General features: G+C 44.4%; 1 protein-coding gene across 1 annotated transcript in view; it reads right to left on the bottom strand.

Moving 5' to 3' along the window:
- The window catches only part of LOC306919017 (uncharacterized protein), a 193311-nt gene extending 181276 nt beyond the window's left edge, over positions 1–12035 (bottom strand). The window contains exons 1-2 of the mRNA XM_079531859.1: positions 11817–12035; positions 8442–9968 (exon numbers count right to left, since the gene is read on the bottom strand). Coding sequence (XP_079387985.1) covers positions 8442–9967 — 1526 coding nt within the window. The 5' untranslated portion in view covers position 9968; positions 11817–12035. The remainder of the gene's footprint in view (positions 1–8441; positions 9969–11816) is intronic.
- Positions 12036–13809: the final 1774 nt, after the last annotated feature.

Raw genomic sequence — 13809 nt, 5'->3', positions numbered from 1 at the left:
ACAACTACACTTTAGAAACAAGACCAAATAAACAACTACACTTTAGAAACAAGCCCAAATAAACAACTACACTTTAGAAACAAGCCCAAATAAACAACTACACTTTAGAAAAAAGCCCAAATAAACAACTACACTTTAGAAACAAGTCCAATTAAACAACTACACTTTAGAAACAAGACCAAATAAACAACTACACTTTAGAAACAGGACCAAAAAAACCACTACACTTTAGAAACAAGACCAAATAAACAACTACACTTTAGAAACAAGACCAAATAAACAACTACACTTTAGAAACAAGACCAAATAAACAACTACACTTTAGAAACAAGACCAAATAAACAACTACACTTTAGAAACAAGACCAAATAAACAACTACACTTTATAAACAAGACCAAATAAACAACTACACTTTAGAAACAGGACCAAAAAAACCACTACACTTTAGAAACAAGACCAAATAAACAACTACACTTTAGAAACAAGACCAAATAAACAACTACACTTTAGAAACAAGCCCAAATAAACAACTACACTTTAGAAACAAGCCCAAATAAACAACTACACTTTAGAAAAAAGCCCAAATAAACAACTACACTTTAGAAACAAGTCCAATTAAACAACTACACTTTAGAAACAAGACCAAATAAACAACTACACTTTAGAAACAAGACCAAATAAACAACTACACTTTAGAAACAAGACCAAATAAACAACTACACTTTATAAACAAGACCAAATAAACAACTACACTTTAGAAACAGGACCAAAAAAACCACTACACTTTAGAAACAAGACCAAATAAACAACTACACTTTAGAAACAAGACCAAAAAAACCACTACACTTTAGAAACAAGACCAAATAAACAACTACACTTTAGAAACAAGACCAAATAAACAACTACACTTTAGAAACAAGACCAAATAAACAACTACACTTTAGAACCAGACGTCCCAGTGTGTGAGTGCGTTGAGTCGTTCAGATAGACGGTTGGGCAAAGATAGGCGTTTGGCTGACTGTACCCCAAATGAGCAAATCCATTGTCATGGCAATGACGGTTATGGACCCCAAGGTTAGAAGAAGTTAACCTCGCCCTCCAAGAGAGAATCTACCTATCAGGCCGTCCAGAATGGTTGGCCTTCTACCTCAAACATCACGTGACCGGGCTTTAGAGGAGACCTGGGCATTGTACGGCCCGCGGGCCAAATACGGCCCCCCGACTCTGACCGCCCCGCGAAAGATTACGTAGATTAATTAGAAAATAAAACATACTTTCATTACCTTATGGGTGGACTAAACCGCATTGCTTTTATTTTGAAGCCCGTGTATTCTCACAGTGCACGTCAACTGTGCACGTGAATAGAACCTGTCTTCCTTCCTTCACCCCTCCTCATATGCGAACATTTCAGCTTTTTGGATGTATCGGTGACAACAACGTCGGTGAATGCAAATAGCCATGAAGCCCCAGCGCGGCACCGAGTGCCGCACAACTAGCTTGTAGATCTACTATTTTTGAAAAATCGTGAAAATGTGGCACAGATCTTTGAATATATATTCTTTCAGAGCGAACGTTTTTAACTCAAATCTTTGCTTCTGGGGGGGGGGGGTCCCTGGAACTACATATTTTCAGATGGGGGTCGGTGGCCAATTACAGATCGTTTTTGGGGTCCTTGACATGAAATATTGAGCACCACTGATACAGAAACATGAGGTATTTCGGAAAACTGTCAGGATTTTGAAGATTGTTTTATTTATTTCGACCTAAATGGGTTCAATCCCATTATGCTCTAACGCGCCTCGCCAATAAAGTTACTGCAACTTGTAGCGTCGGCCCGAAAAAAGGAATTGATTTGCCGATGCTGCAGGTTGAAGCCACAGTAAACGACTTTACACAACCGCCCATCCCCCCACATATGCCCATATATGGCCATATGCGTGCGTGCGTGCGTGCGTGCGTGCGTGCGTGCGTGCGTGCGTGCGTGCGTGCGTGCGTGCGTGCGTGCGTGCGTGCATAGTGGCAGACATACAGATACACAGATCTCCAAATATGGGCACAAAAAGGGACACAGACAGATGGTTAAAACGGGTGCCGTGGCAACAGGTCCAGCGGGTTGGGGGATGTATATGCATTCCCTAGTTCCACTGTCCCCAACTTGCATCGTTCCCAGGGAGGTCTGGTCTAGTGCATATAATAAACAGACATGGCAACATGCAGTGTTCTTCTCTTATCTTCCTCCCCTCCCCCGCAATACCCAGCATGCAATGTAACCGCTTCCCCTGTGTGTGCGTGCAACACTTCCTTCCTGCAGAGCGTTGATGCTAAACCGTCGATTTTCTGTGTTAGTGGCGAATGCGCACACACACACACACACACACACACACACACACACACACACACACACACACACACACACACACACACACACACACACACACACACACACACACACACACACACACACACACACACACACACACACACACACACACACACACACACACACACACACACACACACACACACACGTCTGTGAAGACGCATTCAGCAGCCAATGGCATCACTGAGTTAGAGCCGACAGTCAGCAGCCAATGGCATCGCTTGCGACAGTCCATCCGATTGCATGAAACATGTTGGTCGACTAAAAATACAGAAAAAATACAGAAAAACTAAGCCATGATGACTAAAACTATGACTAAAACTATGACTAAAAACTATGACTAAAAACTATAGCGTTGCTGCCTCAGTTACAACATTAACGGTTCGATAGTTCTGAACCATTCAGTTACAACATTAACGGTTCGATAGTTCTGAACCATTCAGTTACAACATTACTACATGAATTATATATAAATATGTATTGTCTGTAGTTGCTGAACAACATTACTACATGAATTATATATAAATATGTATTGTCTTTAGTCTGTAGTTGCTGAACAACATTACTACATGAATTATATATAAATATGTATTGTCTTTAGTCTGTAGTTGCTGAACAACATTACTACATGAATTATATATAAATATGTATTGTCTTTAGTCTGTAGTTGCTGAACAACATTACTACATGAATTATATATAAATATGTATTGTCTTTAGTCTGTAGTTGCTGAACAACATTACTACATGAATTATATATAAATATGTATTGTCTTTAGTCTGTAGTTGCTGAACAACATTACTACATGAATTATATATAAATATGTATTGTCTTTAGTCTGTAGTTGCTGAACAACATTACTACATGAATTATATATAAATATGTATTGTCTTTAGTCTGTAGTTGCTGAACAACATTACTACATGAATTATATATAAATATGTATTGTCTTTAGTCTGTAGGTGCTGAACATCATTAACTACGTTCTAAATGTGTCATACTCCTATTTTACCGCTGTTTCGGCGCTGTAGTGCCGAAATGATTTCCGCTCGTCAGAAATTTTCAGTAGCACCGAAGAGCCGAATTTAGGACGGTTACCCCCCCCCCCCCCGAAGCTCTATACAGCGCCGAACAGACTTTTATTCGGTTCTAAGATAGGAGTATGAATCGGCCCGTGAATGCTGCACCGTTCTGGCTCAAATGTAGGAATTGAGATCTCATTCAGGTGTCTGAATCTAGATCAGGATCGTTTTTAATAAATAAATTGTGCAGCTCTACGTTTCGGGTGACTTATAAAGAGATCGCAACTAAAACTGACAAGATTTGACTGAGAGCCTGCTATCGTGCAACAGACTCTTCACATACTAGAGCATGTAATCATGTAAATATCAGAGCATACGTAAATATGAAATAAATGCTTAAACATGTAGCTAGGTGTAATGTTAGAGTCCACAGAAGACATGTAAATATGAAATAAATGCTTAAACATGTAGCTAGGTGTAATGTTAGAGACCACAGAAGACATGTAAATATGAAATAAATGCCCAAACATGTAGCTAGGTGTAATGTTAGAGACCACAGAAGACATGTAAATATGAAATAAATGCCCAAACATGTAGCTAGGTGTAATGTTAGAGTCCACAGAAGACATGTAAATATGAAATAAATGCTTAAACATGTAGCTAGGTGTAATGTTAGAGTCCACAGAAGACATGTAAATATGAAATAAATGCTTAATCATGTAGCTAGGTGTAATGTTAGAGTCCACAGAAGACATGTAAATATGAAATAAATGCTTAAACATGTAGCTAGGTGTAATGTTAGAGACCACAGAAGACATGTAAATATGAAATAAATGCTTAAACATGTAGCTAGGTGTAATGTTAGAGACCACAGAAGACATGTAAATATGAAATAAATGCCCAAACATGTAGCTAGGTGTAATGTTAGAGACCACAGAAGACATGTAAATATGAAATAAATGCCCAAACATGTAGCTAGGTGTAATGTTAGAGTCCACAGAAGACATGTAAATATGAAATAAATGCTTAAACATGTAGCTAGGTGTAATGTTAGAGTCCACAGAAGACATGTAAATATGAAATAAATGCTTAATCATGTAGCTAGGTGTAATGTTAGTCCACAGAAGACATGTAAATATGAAATAAATGCTTAAACATGTAGCTAGGTGTAATAATAGAGTCCACAGAAGTGAACCTTTCAAGCCTGTTTTCTCAACTCGCTGTTTCTCTGCAAGACATTACTCTATAAGCCATATCTCCACAACTGGTGGGTCAAACTGAACAACCAATTTCCTGCTTTCACATGACAAGAAAAAGCGAAAACTCGAAAAAATCCAATGCAAGTCCCTCCGTCAAATTTGGCCACTATTAGCCCAGCCGATTTATCTTCCGGGTCCCGACTGAAACAATGCGGTCAGTAAATGAGTTAAGATGAGCCGATGTTATCCTCGTTAAGATAAATGAGTTAAGATGAGCCGATGTTATCCTCGTTAAGATAAATGAGTTAAGATGAGCCGAAGTTATCCTCGTTAAGATAAATGATTTCTGACAGTGACCGAGTAGGACTTCTGCACTCTATAGAGCGTCGCAGTCCCGCCCCCTACCCTGGACCAGTCCCCCCCCCCTACCCTGGACCAGTCCCGCCCCCTACCCTGGACCAGTCCCGCCCCCTACCCTGGACCAGTCCCGCCCCCTACCCTGGACCAGTCCCGCCCCCTACCCTGGACCAGTCCCGCCCCCTACCCTGGACCAGTCCCGCCCCCTACCCTGGACCAGTCCCGCCCCCTACCCTGGACCAGTCCCGCCCCCTACCCTGGACCAGTCCCGCCCCCTACCATGGACCAGTCCCGCCCCCTACCCTGGACCAGTCCCGCCTCCTACCCTGGACCAGTCCTGCCTCCTACCCTGGACCAGTCCCGCCCCCTACCCTGGACCAGTCCCGCCCCCTACCATGGACCAGTCCCGCCTCCTACCCTGGACCAGTCCCGCCTCCTACCATGGACCAGTCCCGCCTCCTACCCTGGACCAGTCCCGCCTCCTACCATGGACCAGTCCCTCCCCATACCCTGGACCAGTCCCGCCTCCTACCCTGGACCAGTCCCGCCTCCTACCCTGGACCAGTCCCGCCTCCTACCCTGGACCAGTCCCGCCTCCTACCATGGACCAGTCCCGCCTCCTACCCTGGACCAGTCCCGCCTCCTACCCTGGACCAGTCCCGCCTCCTACCCTGGACCAGTCCCGCCTCCTACCCTGGACCAGTCCCGCCTCCTACCCTGGACCAGGAAATGAAACCCAATGCATTTTCCCATAGACATTTCTTAAAGTATTTATTTAAAGACGGTTACGCCGCGGACAAAGCCAACTCGAGTCGTGACAACTCATGACAACACAAACAATATTTTGGACCAAACCAATAATTACAAAGAAGAAAAACAACAAAAATTTCTAATTATTTGTTTGGTCTAAAATATTGCTTGTGTTGTCATGAGTTGTCACGACTCGAGTTGGCTTTGTCCGCGGCGTAACCGTCTTTAAATAAATACTTTAAGAAATGTCTATGAGGAAAATGCATTGGGTTTCATTTCCTGGTCCATGGTAGGGGGCGGGACTGCGACGCTCTATAGCAGAGGATGAGAGAGTGACGTCAAAGCCAAAGTCGTAAGATTTGTCACACAAAAATGAAAATTGTTCTCCGGATTTGACCCATCTCTTGGAGCGGTGAGCCTCAGCCAAGGAGTGGTGAGCTGCAGCCGTGGTCCTTGTTGGGAGATAACCGCCAGACATTATCCTGCTTCTTACAGGAGGAGATAACCTAACCAGACCTTATCCTGCTTATTACAGGAGGAGATAACCTAGCCAGACCTTCTCCTGCTTATTACAGGAGGAGATAACCTAGCCAGACATTATCCTGCTTATTACAGGAGGAGATAACCTAGCCAGACCTTATCCTGCTTATTACAGGAGGAGATAACCTAGCCAGACCTTATCCTGCTTATTACAGGAGGAGATAACCTAGCCAGACATTATCCTGCTTATTACAGGAGGAGATAACCTAGCCAGACATTATCCTGCTTATTACAGGAGGAGATAACCTAGCCAGACATTATCCTGCTTATTACAGGAGGAGATAACCTAGCCAGACATTATCCTGCTTATTACAGGAGGAGATAACCTAGCCAGACATTATTCTGCTTATTACAGGAGGAGATAACCTAGCCAGACATTATCCTGCTTATTACAGGAGGAGATAACCTAGCCAGACATTATCCTGCTTATTACAGGAGGAGATAACCTAGCCAGACATTATCCTGCTTATTACAGGAGGAGATAACCTAGCCAGACATTATGCTGCTTATTACAGGAGGAGATAACCTAACCAGACATTATCCTGCTTATTACACGGCCCTACTTAATACACAAATTAATACATTCTAGGGATGCACCGAAAGGGAAATTCTTGGCTGAAACCTAATGCCGAATATAGGAAACAGCTGGCCGAAAACCGAATACCAAATATCCGAATATGATGATTATAATATATATTTTTTCCTACCATTGTTGTCATGGCCGTACCTTAAAGCTACCTGATTTATGGCAAAATAAATGATTATGGCAAAACTTAACTTAAATAATAATCACTATTATGGGTCCTAAAACATTTATTCAGCTCTTTTGAATGCATTAATTGCATACACATTGCACACATTGCATTCATTTCCTGGGTGCAGTACGTTAGTTAGACTAGTCATTGGTCCGATAAACGACAACCCACCTCAAACCCTAACCTAACCATAACCCACCTCAAACCCTAACCTAACCATAACCGCAAGCACGGGAGCAGACGCCATGTCGAACTAATGCTCCGTCGGATTTACATGCGGTCCCCGCTTATTACACGGCCCTACTTAATACACAAATTAATAAATTGACCCAAAAGTGACAACAAAACAAAGTATTTCCTTGCTTACATACGGTAATGAAAGTATTCCAAGTTGGCCTTGCAGAGCAACGAGTCGGAAACAAGGAAGTGAGTGTTGATAAAATGGAATGAATTTTTGGGTACTGCGTCGTTTATTTATCGCTTCAATGTTTTCATAAACATTCTTGAAAGCATGTTGTTTTAGTTAAATGATATTATGTGTGTGTGTGTGTGTGTGTGTGTGTTTACATGGTTGTCATGTTGTTTAGTTAAATGGCATATCCGTTTACATGGTTGTCATGTTGTTTAGTTAAATGGCATTGTGTATGTGTTTACATGGTTGTCATGTTGTTTAGTTAAATGGTATTGTGTATGTGTTTACATGGTTGTCATGTTGTTTAGTTAAATGGCATTGTGTATGTGTTTACATGGTTGTCATGTTGTTTAGTTAAATGGTATTGTGTATGTGTTTACATGGTTGTCATGTTGTTTAGTTAAATGTCATTGTGTGTGTGTTTACATGGTTGTCATGTTGTTTAGTTAAATGTCATTGTGTGTGTGTTTACATGGTTGTCATGTTGTTTAGTTAAATGGTATTGTGTATGCGTTTACATGGTTGTTTACTGGAAATTGCACAGGTGAGGGGATTTAGGCTGATTAGGCCCAATGGCAGAGCCTGACCAGAGCCTTTTGTGGTGTTTCTGGACAACCGTGGGATTGAAGTCGGTGGGGCAACGGTTCTCGAGTTACGTGCACTACAACCGTACACACACACACACACGCGCGCGCGCGCACACACACACACAAAGAGACGTGGCGCATTTATAGTAGCATGGCTGTCATGTTGGGTACGGCATAAAGTCCAAGCAGCGCAGCGGCTGCAGCCAATCAGGTGCTCCGGGGCTTTGATTAGACATCGGTCTGTTATCCAGAAATAACACACCGCTGAATTTGGCAATTGAACATTCAGAATCAAGCATTCAACCAAGCCGTGTAATCATTCTAAAACATTATCGGAGTATCGTGCGGCTCCCAGCCAGGACCTACTTGGACAAACCCTGCTCTAGCGGAAAAACAAAGCCTGGCGGATAATATGATTTCAATGGAGGTTGTACTTACTTCCTGCCTCTTGTAGAAGGTGGAGTTGCAGGCCCAGGGCTCTTAGAAGAGGCTGCAGGCCCAGGGCTTTTAGAAGGAGCTGCTGCAGACCCAGGGCTCTTAGAAGGAGCTGCTGCAGACCCAGGGCTCTTAGAAGAGGCTGCAGGCCCAGGGCTCTTAGAAGAGGCTGCAGGCCCAGGGCTCTTAGAAGGAGCTGCTGCAGACCCAGGGCTCTTAGAAGGAGCTGCTGCAGACCCAGGGCTCTTAGAAGGAGCTGCAGGCCCAGGGCTCTTAGAAGGAGCTGCTGCAGACCCAGGGCTCTTAGAAGAGGCTGCAGGCCCAGGGCTCTTAGAAGGAGCTGCTGCAGGCCCAGGGCTCTTAGAAGAGGCTGCAGGCCCAGGGCTCTTAGAAGAGGCTGCAGGCCCAGGTCTCTTAGAAGAGGCTGCAGGCCCAGGGCTCTTAGAAGGAGCTGCTGCAGACCCAGGGCTTTTAGAAGGAGCTGCAGACCCAGGGCTCTTAGAAGAGGCTGCAGACCCAGGGCTCTTAGAAGAGGCTGCAGACCCAGGACTTTTAGAAAGAGCTGCAGACCCAGGGCTCTTAGAAGGAGCTGCAGACCCAGGGCTCTTAGAAGGAGCTGCAGACCCAGGGCTCTTAGAAGAGGCTGCAGACCCAGGGCTCTTAGAAGAGGCTGCAGGCCCAGGGCTCTTAGAAGAGGCTGCAGACCCAGGGCTTTTAGAAGGAGCTGCAGACCCAGGGCTCTTAGAAGGAGTTGCAGAACGGGAGCCGCTGCCGTCCTTGCGAGGTCTACCAGGCGTAGCGGCGGCAGGTGTAGCCGCCGAAGGAGCGGAGCGGGGTTTGGTGGTAGGAGGCGTGGCAGGTGTGGAAGGCGCGGGAGGTGTGGCGGAACGGGAGCCGCTCCCGTCTTTCCGAGGTTTAGCAGGTGTGGCCGCTGAAGGAGCAGAGCGGGGTTTAGCAGCAGGAGGTGCAGACCCAGGTTTGGGGGCAGGTGTGGCAGGTGTGGTGGACCGGGGGCTGCTTCCGTCTCTTCGAGGTTTAGCGGGTGTAGCTGCCGGAGGGGTAGCTCGGGGTTTGGAAGCAGGTGTAGCAGCTGTGGCAGGTGTGGATCTGGGGTTGCTTCCATCTTTTCGAGGTTTAGCAGGTGTGGCGGGTGTAGTTGAAGGAGCAGGCCGGGGCTTGGTGGGAGGCGTGGCAGGTGTGACAGGTGTAGTTGAAGGAGTAGAGCGGGGTTTGGTAGCAGGTGTGGACCGGGGGCTGCTTCCGTCTTTTCGAGGTTTAACAGGTGTAGCCGGTGTGGCAGGTGTGGACCGGGGGCTGCTTCCGTCTTTTCGAGGTTTAACAGGTGTAGCCGGTGTGGCAGGTGTGGACCGGGGGCTGCTTCCGTCTTTTCGAGGTCTTCCTCGCGGCCGCTTCTCGGGGGTGGAGCTAACGGCAGCGGCTTTAGCCAATGAGGCGCTGCGTCCGGCCCGAGTGACAGGAGGAGGAGGGGGCGGGCCTCGGTCCCGAGGCTCCTGAGCTTCAGACGGCATTCTGGTGGAGAAAAGAAAACTTTATTAGTTAACAAATTAAAAACATGAATTCATAGTAACAATGGTTAGGGTTTTTTTTTTTCAACTAGTCTAACATTTATTAGAAGAACAATATCAGTCACCAGAAGCAGAGATGTGTGTTTTCAACTAGTCTAACATTCATTAGGACAATATCAATCGAAAAGGAATTCTCCTTTAAATAAAAAATTGCAGATCTACAAGCTCAGAGCACATTGCAATGCAACAAGTTCTGACCTTGTAGATCTGCATTTATTACATATATGTTATTGTAACATTCTCCCCGGCACAAAATATTTTCCGATGGAGGTCCGTGGAAAAAAGAAAAGTTAATTGGATGCTAGTTTTTTTTTAATAAATGTGAGTCTTTCCATTGAAAGGGTCAGAAAAACTATTATTGCTCTAGAATGCCAGCATGCCAGGGGGCTTCAACAGTGGGTCCTGGACCCCTAGGGGGTCCACAGAGTTATAACAGTGGGTCCTGGACCCCTAGGGGGTCCACAGCGTTATAACAGTGGGTCCTGGACCCCTAGGGGGTCCACAGAGTAATCATAGGGGGGTCCGCTAAAACTGTGACTGTGTGATAGTATCATTATTTGATTAGTTTGCACACCGTCGCAGTGCACATCGTCTCCAATAAGCAGCTATGTGTGTCCCTATGTCTGCCTGTCTGTCTGTTTAGAGTATGACCTTTTGACCCTGCTGTGCTGAGCCAGGCCATGCACACACACACACACACACACACACACACAAACAAGTCCCTGCTTCATCTCTCTCTCTTTCAACTAAGGGGTCCCTGCTTCATCTCTCTCTCAACTAAGGGGTCCCTGCTTCATCTCTCTCTCAACTAAGGGGTCCCTGCTTCATCTCTCTCAACTAAGGGGTCCCTGCTTCATCTCTCTCTCAACAAAGGGGTCCCTGCTTCATCTCTCTCTTTCAGCTAAGGGGTCCCTGCTTCATCTCTCTCTCTCAACTAAGGGGTCCCTGCTTCATTTCTCTCTCAGCTAAGGGGTCCCTGTTTCATCTCTCTCAACAAAGGGGTCCCTGCTTAATCTCTCTCAAATAAGGGGTCCCTGCTTCTTCTCTCTCTCTTTCAACTAAGGGGGTCCCTGCTTCATCTGTCTCAGCTAAGGGGGTCACTGCTTCATCTCTGAGGGGGTCCCCGGCCTGAACCAACCCCGCGGACCCCCCCACAGCCAGTAGACTATCATCCTAAACAAGCATGTACAGCTAACAGTCTATTGACTGTTGTCAACCAACCAGCAGCTAACTGGTTAAAAACAAAAGACACAACAACGAACACAGATAATTAATTAACGTCTAATAATAACAATAATAATAACAATAATAAACACGTCAATAAAGCGACGATAAACAGGCCCGTGTTCAAAAATAAAACGGCGTGTCTGTCTGTGTTTATTATCGTCACTACTCACTGTGTGACAGTTAGCATCACTTAGCTTATTAGCCTCGGGAAGCTAACGGAAGCTAACGTTAGCATGCTAACCTAACGCGCATATATAAACGCACGCACGCGCCCCGTGCACGCGCTCGATACGCCATTGATTATTAGTTATGGATGATCTGGGGATGAATTAACGGGAAACTAATCAATCAATGCATCAGCGCGAAGTCAACATTAGCACTTATAGCTCCCGACTAGTGCTAACGGCGAAGCTAATGCTAACATGCTAACGCCGTTCCGTGCCTGTGTGTGTGTGTGTGTGCGTGTGAGTGGTGTGTGTTTATAAACTGTGTTGTTTTGTTTTCTTATATCAATAATTATAAAACAATAATAATAGTAGTAGCATATTAGAACCCGTTGACTCACCTACAGGATGCCTTGTTTTATCTCCCTAAAAAAAACACAAACAAACAAAAACAAAAGAAAAAGGAAGGAGGAAAAAAAAACTCTTAAAGCGTCAAAGAAAGAATTTAAATCCAGAATAACTTCTTCTCTCTTTCGTTCTTCTTCCTCCGGAAGCATTTATTGTATTAACTTCACATTCTGCGTTCATTGATTTATTTATAACGGGGTTTTTTTTTCTCTCTCCACAAAAACACAAACAGAGAAAATGAAGAACGCTCCAATACGTTAATGTGAACTTCGAGTGGCCGCCATGTTGGACTGACTAGTACTCTCTCTCTCTGTGGTACTACTGAGTACTTCTACTCTGAGTACTTCTACTCGGAGTGGTGGAACGCCCTGCCAACAGTCATTAAGACATGCGAATCCCTTGACTCCTTCAAAACCGCTCTCAAAGGGCACCTATACGGACGGCTGCAATTCCAAACTCACCCGTAAAATCTGAATCCCCCCCCACCCCTTTTCCCCTCACTGTTTGATTGATTGATTGAAGAATTTATTAACAGTTTGCAGAATTACAGTACATTTCAAGCACAAACTCAATACAAAGGCTGTTAACTGTGAGTGGACGAGCCAATTAAGCATTACACTTGTTTCCAATAGGGTCCACCATGTTCAAATCATCAAAACATTTAGAGACGTACAAATAGACACTTCTATAGACAGAACAGGCATGCATCATAAAGGAGGTAAAAAGGGAAAAGAAATATATACAGTGAGGGGAAAAAAGGGGGGGGCGGGGGGGGGGGGGGATTCAGATTTTACGGGGGCCAGTTTCGAATTGCAGCCATCCGTAGGTGCCCTTTGAGAGCGGTTTTGAAGGAGTCAAGGGATTCGCATGTCTTAATGACAGTTGGTAGGGCGTTCCACATTTTGGTGGCATAGGAGCGAAAATAATTTAGTCCCTTGTTTGTGCCGAATCTGGGTTGAACATGATTCATTCCATTTTTTTACCCAAATGATGAATTCCTGTTCTGTTCTTTGTCTATATAGAAGTGTCTATTTGTACGTCTCTAAATGTTTTGATGAATTGAACAAGGTGGACCCTCTTGTAAACAAGTGTAATGCTTTATTGGGTCGTCCACTCACAGTTAACAGTCTTTTTATTGAGTTTGTGCTTGAAATGTACTGTAATTCTGCAAACTGTTAATAAATATTTCAACCAATCAATCAATACTTTATTATAGCACTAGTACTCTCTGTGGTACTATTGAGTACTTCTACTCTGAGTACTTTATTATATCACTCAGGGGCGTGCACAAATAGACATCAAAGGGGGCTTCAGCCCCTGCCCCTTTACCCAGTCTGTAAAACAACTCTCCAGACCAGAGGCTTTGATTGATTGAGTGAAATATATATTAACAGTTTGCAGAATTACAGTACATTTCAAGCACAACTCAATACAAAGACTGTTAACTGTGAGTGGACAGTAACAACAAATAACTGTCTGTTATTTGAATGCTGGTCTCAGGGCAGCTTAAATGCTATACATACAACCATGTTAAATTGCTGCTCTCAGACCAGCATTTGAATGCTGGTCTCAGGGCAGCTTAAATTCTGTATACACCAATGTGAAATTGCTGCTCTCAGGGCAGCATTTGAATGCTGGTCTCAGGGCAGCTTAAATGCTATACATACAAGCATGTTAAATTGCTGCCCTGAGGGCAGCTTTTGAATTCTGGTCTCAGGGCAGCTTAAATTCTATACATACACCAATGTTAAATTGCTGCTCTCAGGGCAGCATTTGAATGCTGGTCTCAGGGCAGCTTAAATGCTATACATACAACCATGTTAAATTGCTGCCCTGAGGGCAGCTTTTGAATGCTGGTCTCAGGGCAGCCAAATGATATACATACATACACCAATGTTAAATTGCTGCCCTGAGGGCAGCTTTTGAATGCTGGTCTCAGGGCAGCTCAAATGCTATACATACAACCATGTTAAATTGCTGCCATAA

The sequence above is a fragment of the Electrona antarctica genome (assembly GCF_951216825.1).
Source record: "Electrona antarctica genome assembly, contig: scaffold_71, whole genome shotgun sequence".
Taxonomy (NCBI): domain Eukaryota; kingdom Metazoa; phylum Chordata; class Actinopteri; order Myctophiformes; family Myctophidae; genus Electrona; species Electrona antarctica.
Note: the sequence above shows the minus strand (reverse complement) of the source record. Positions and strands in the feature narration are given on the sequence as shown.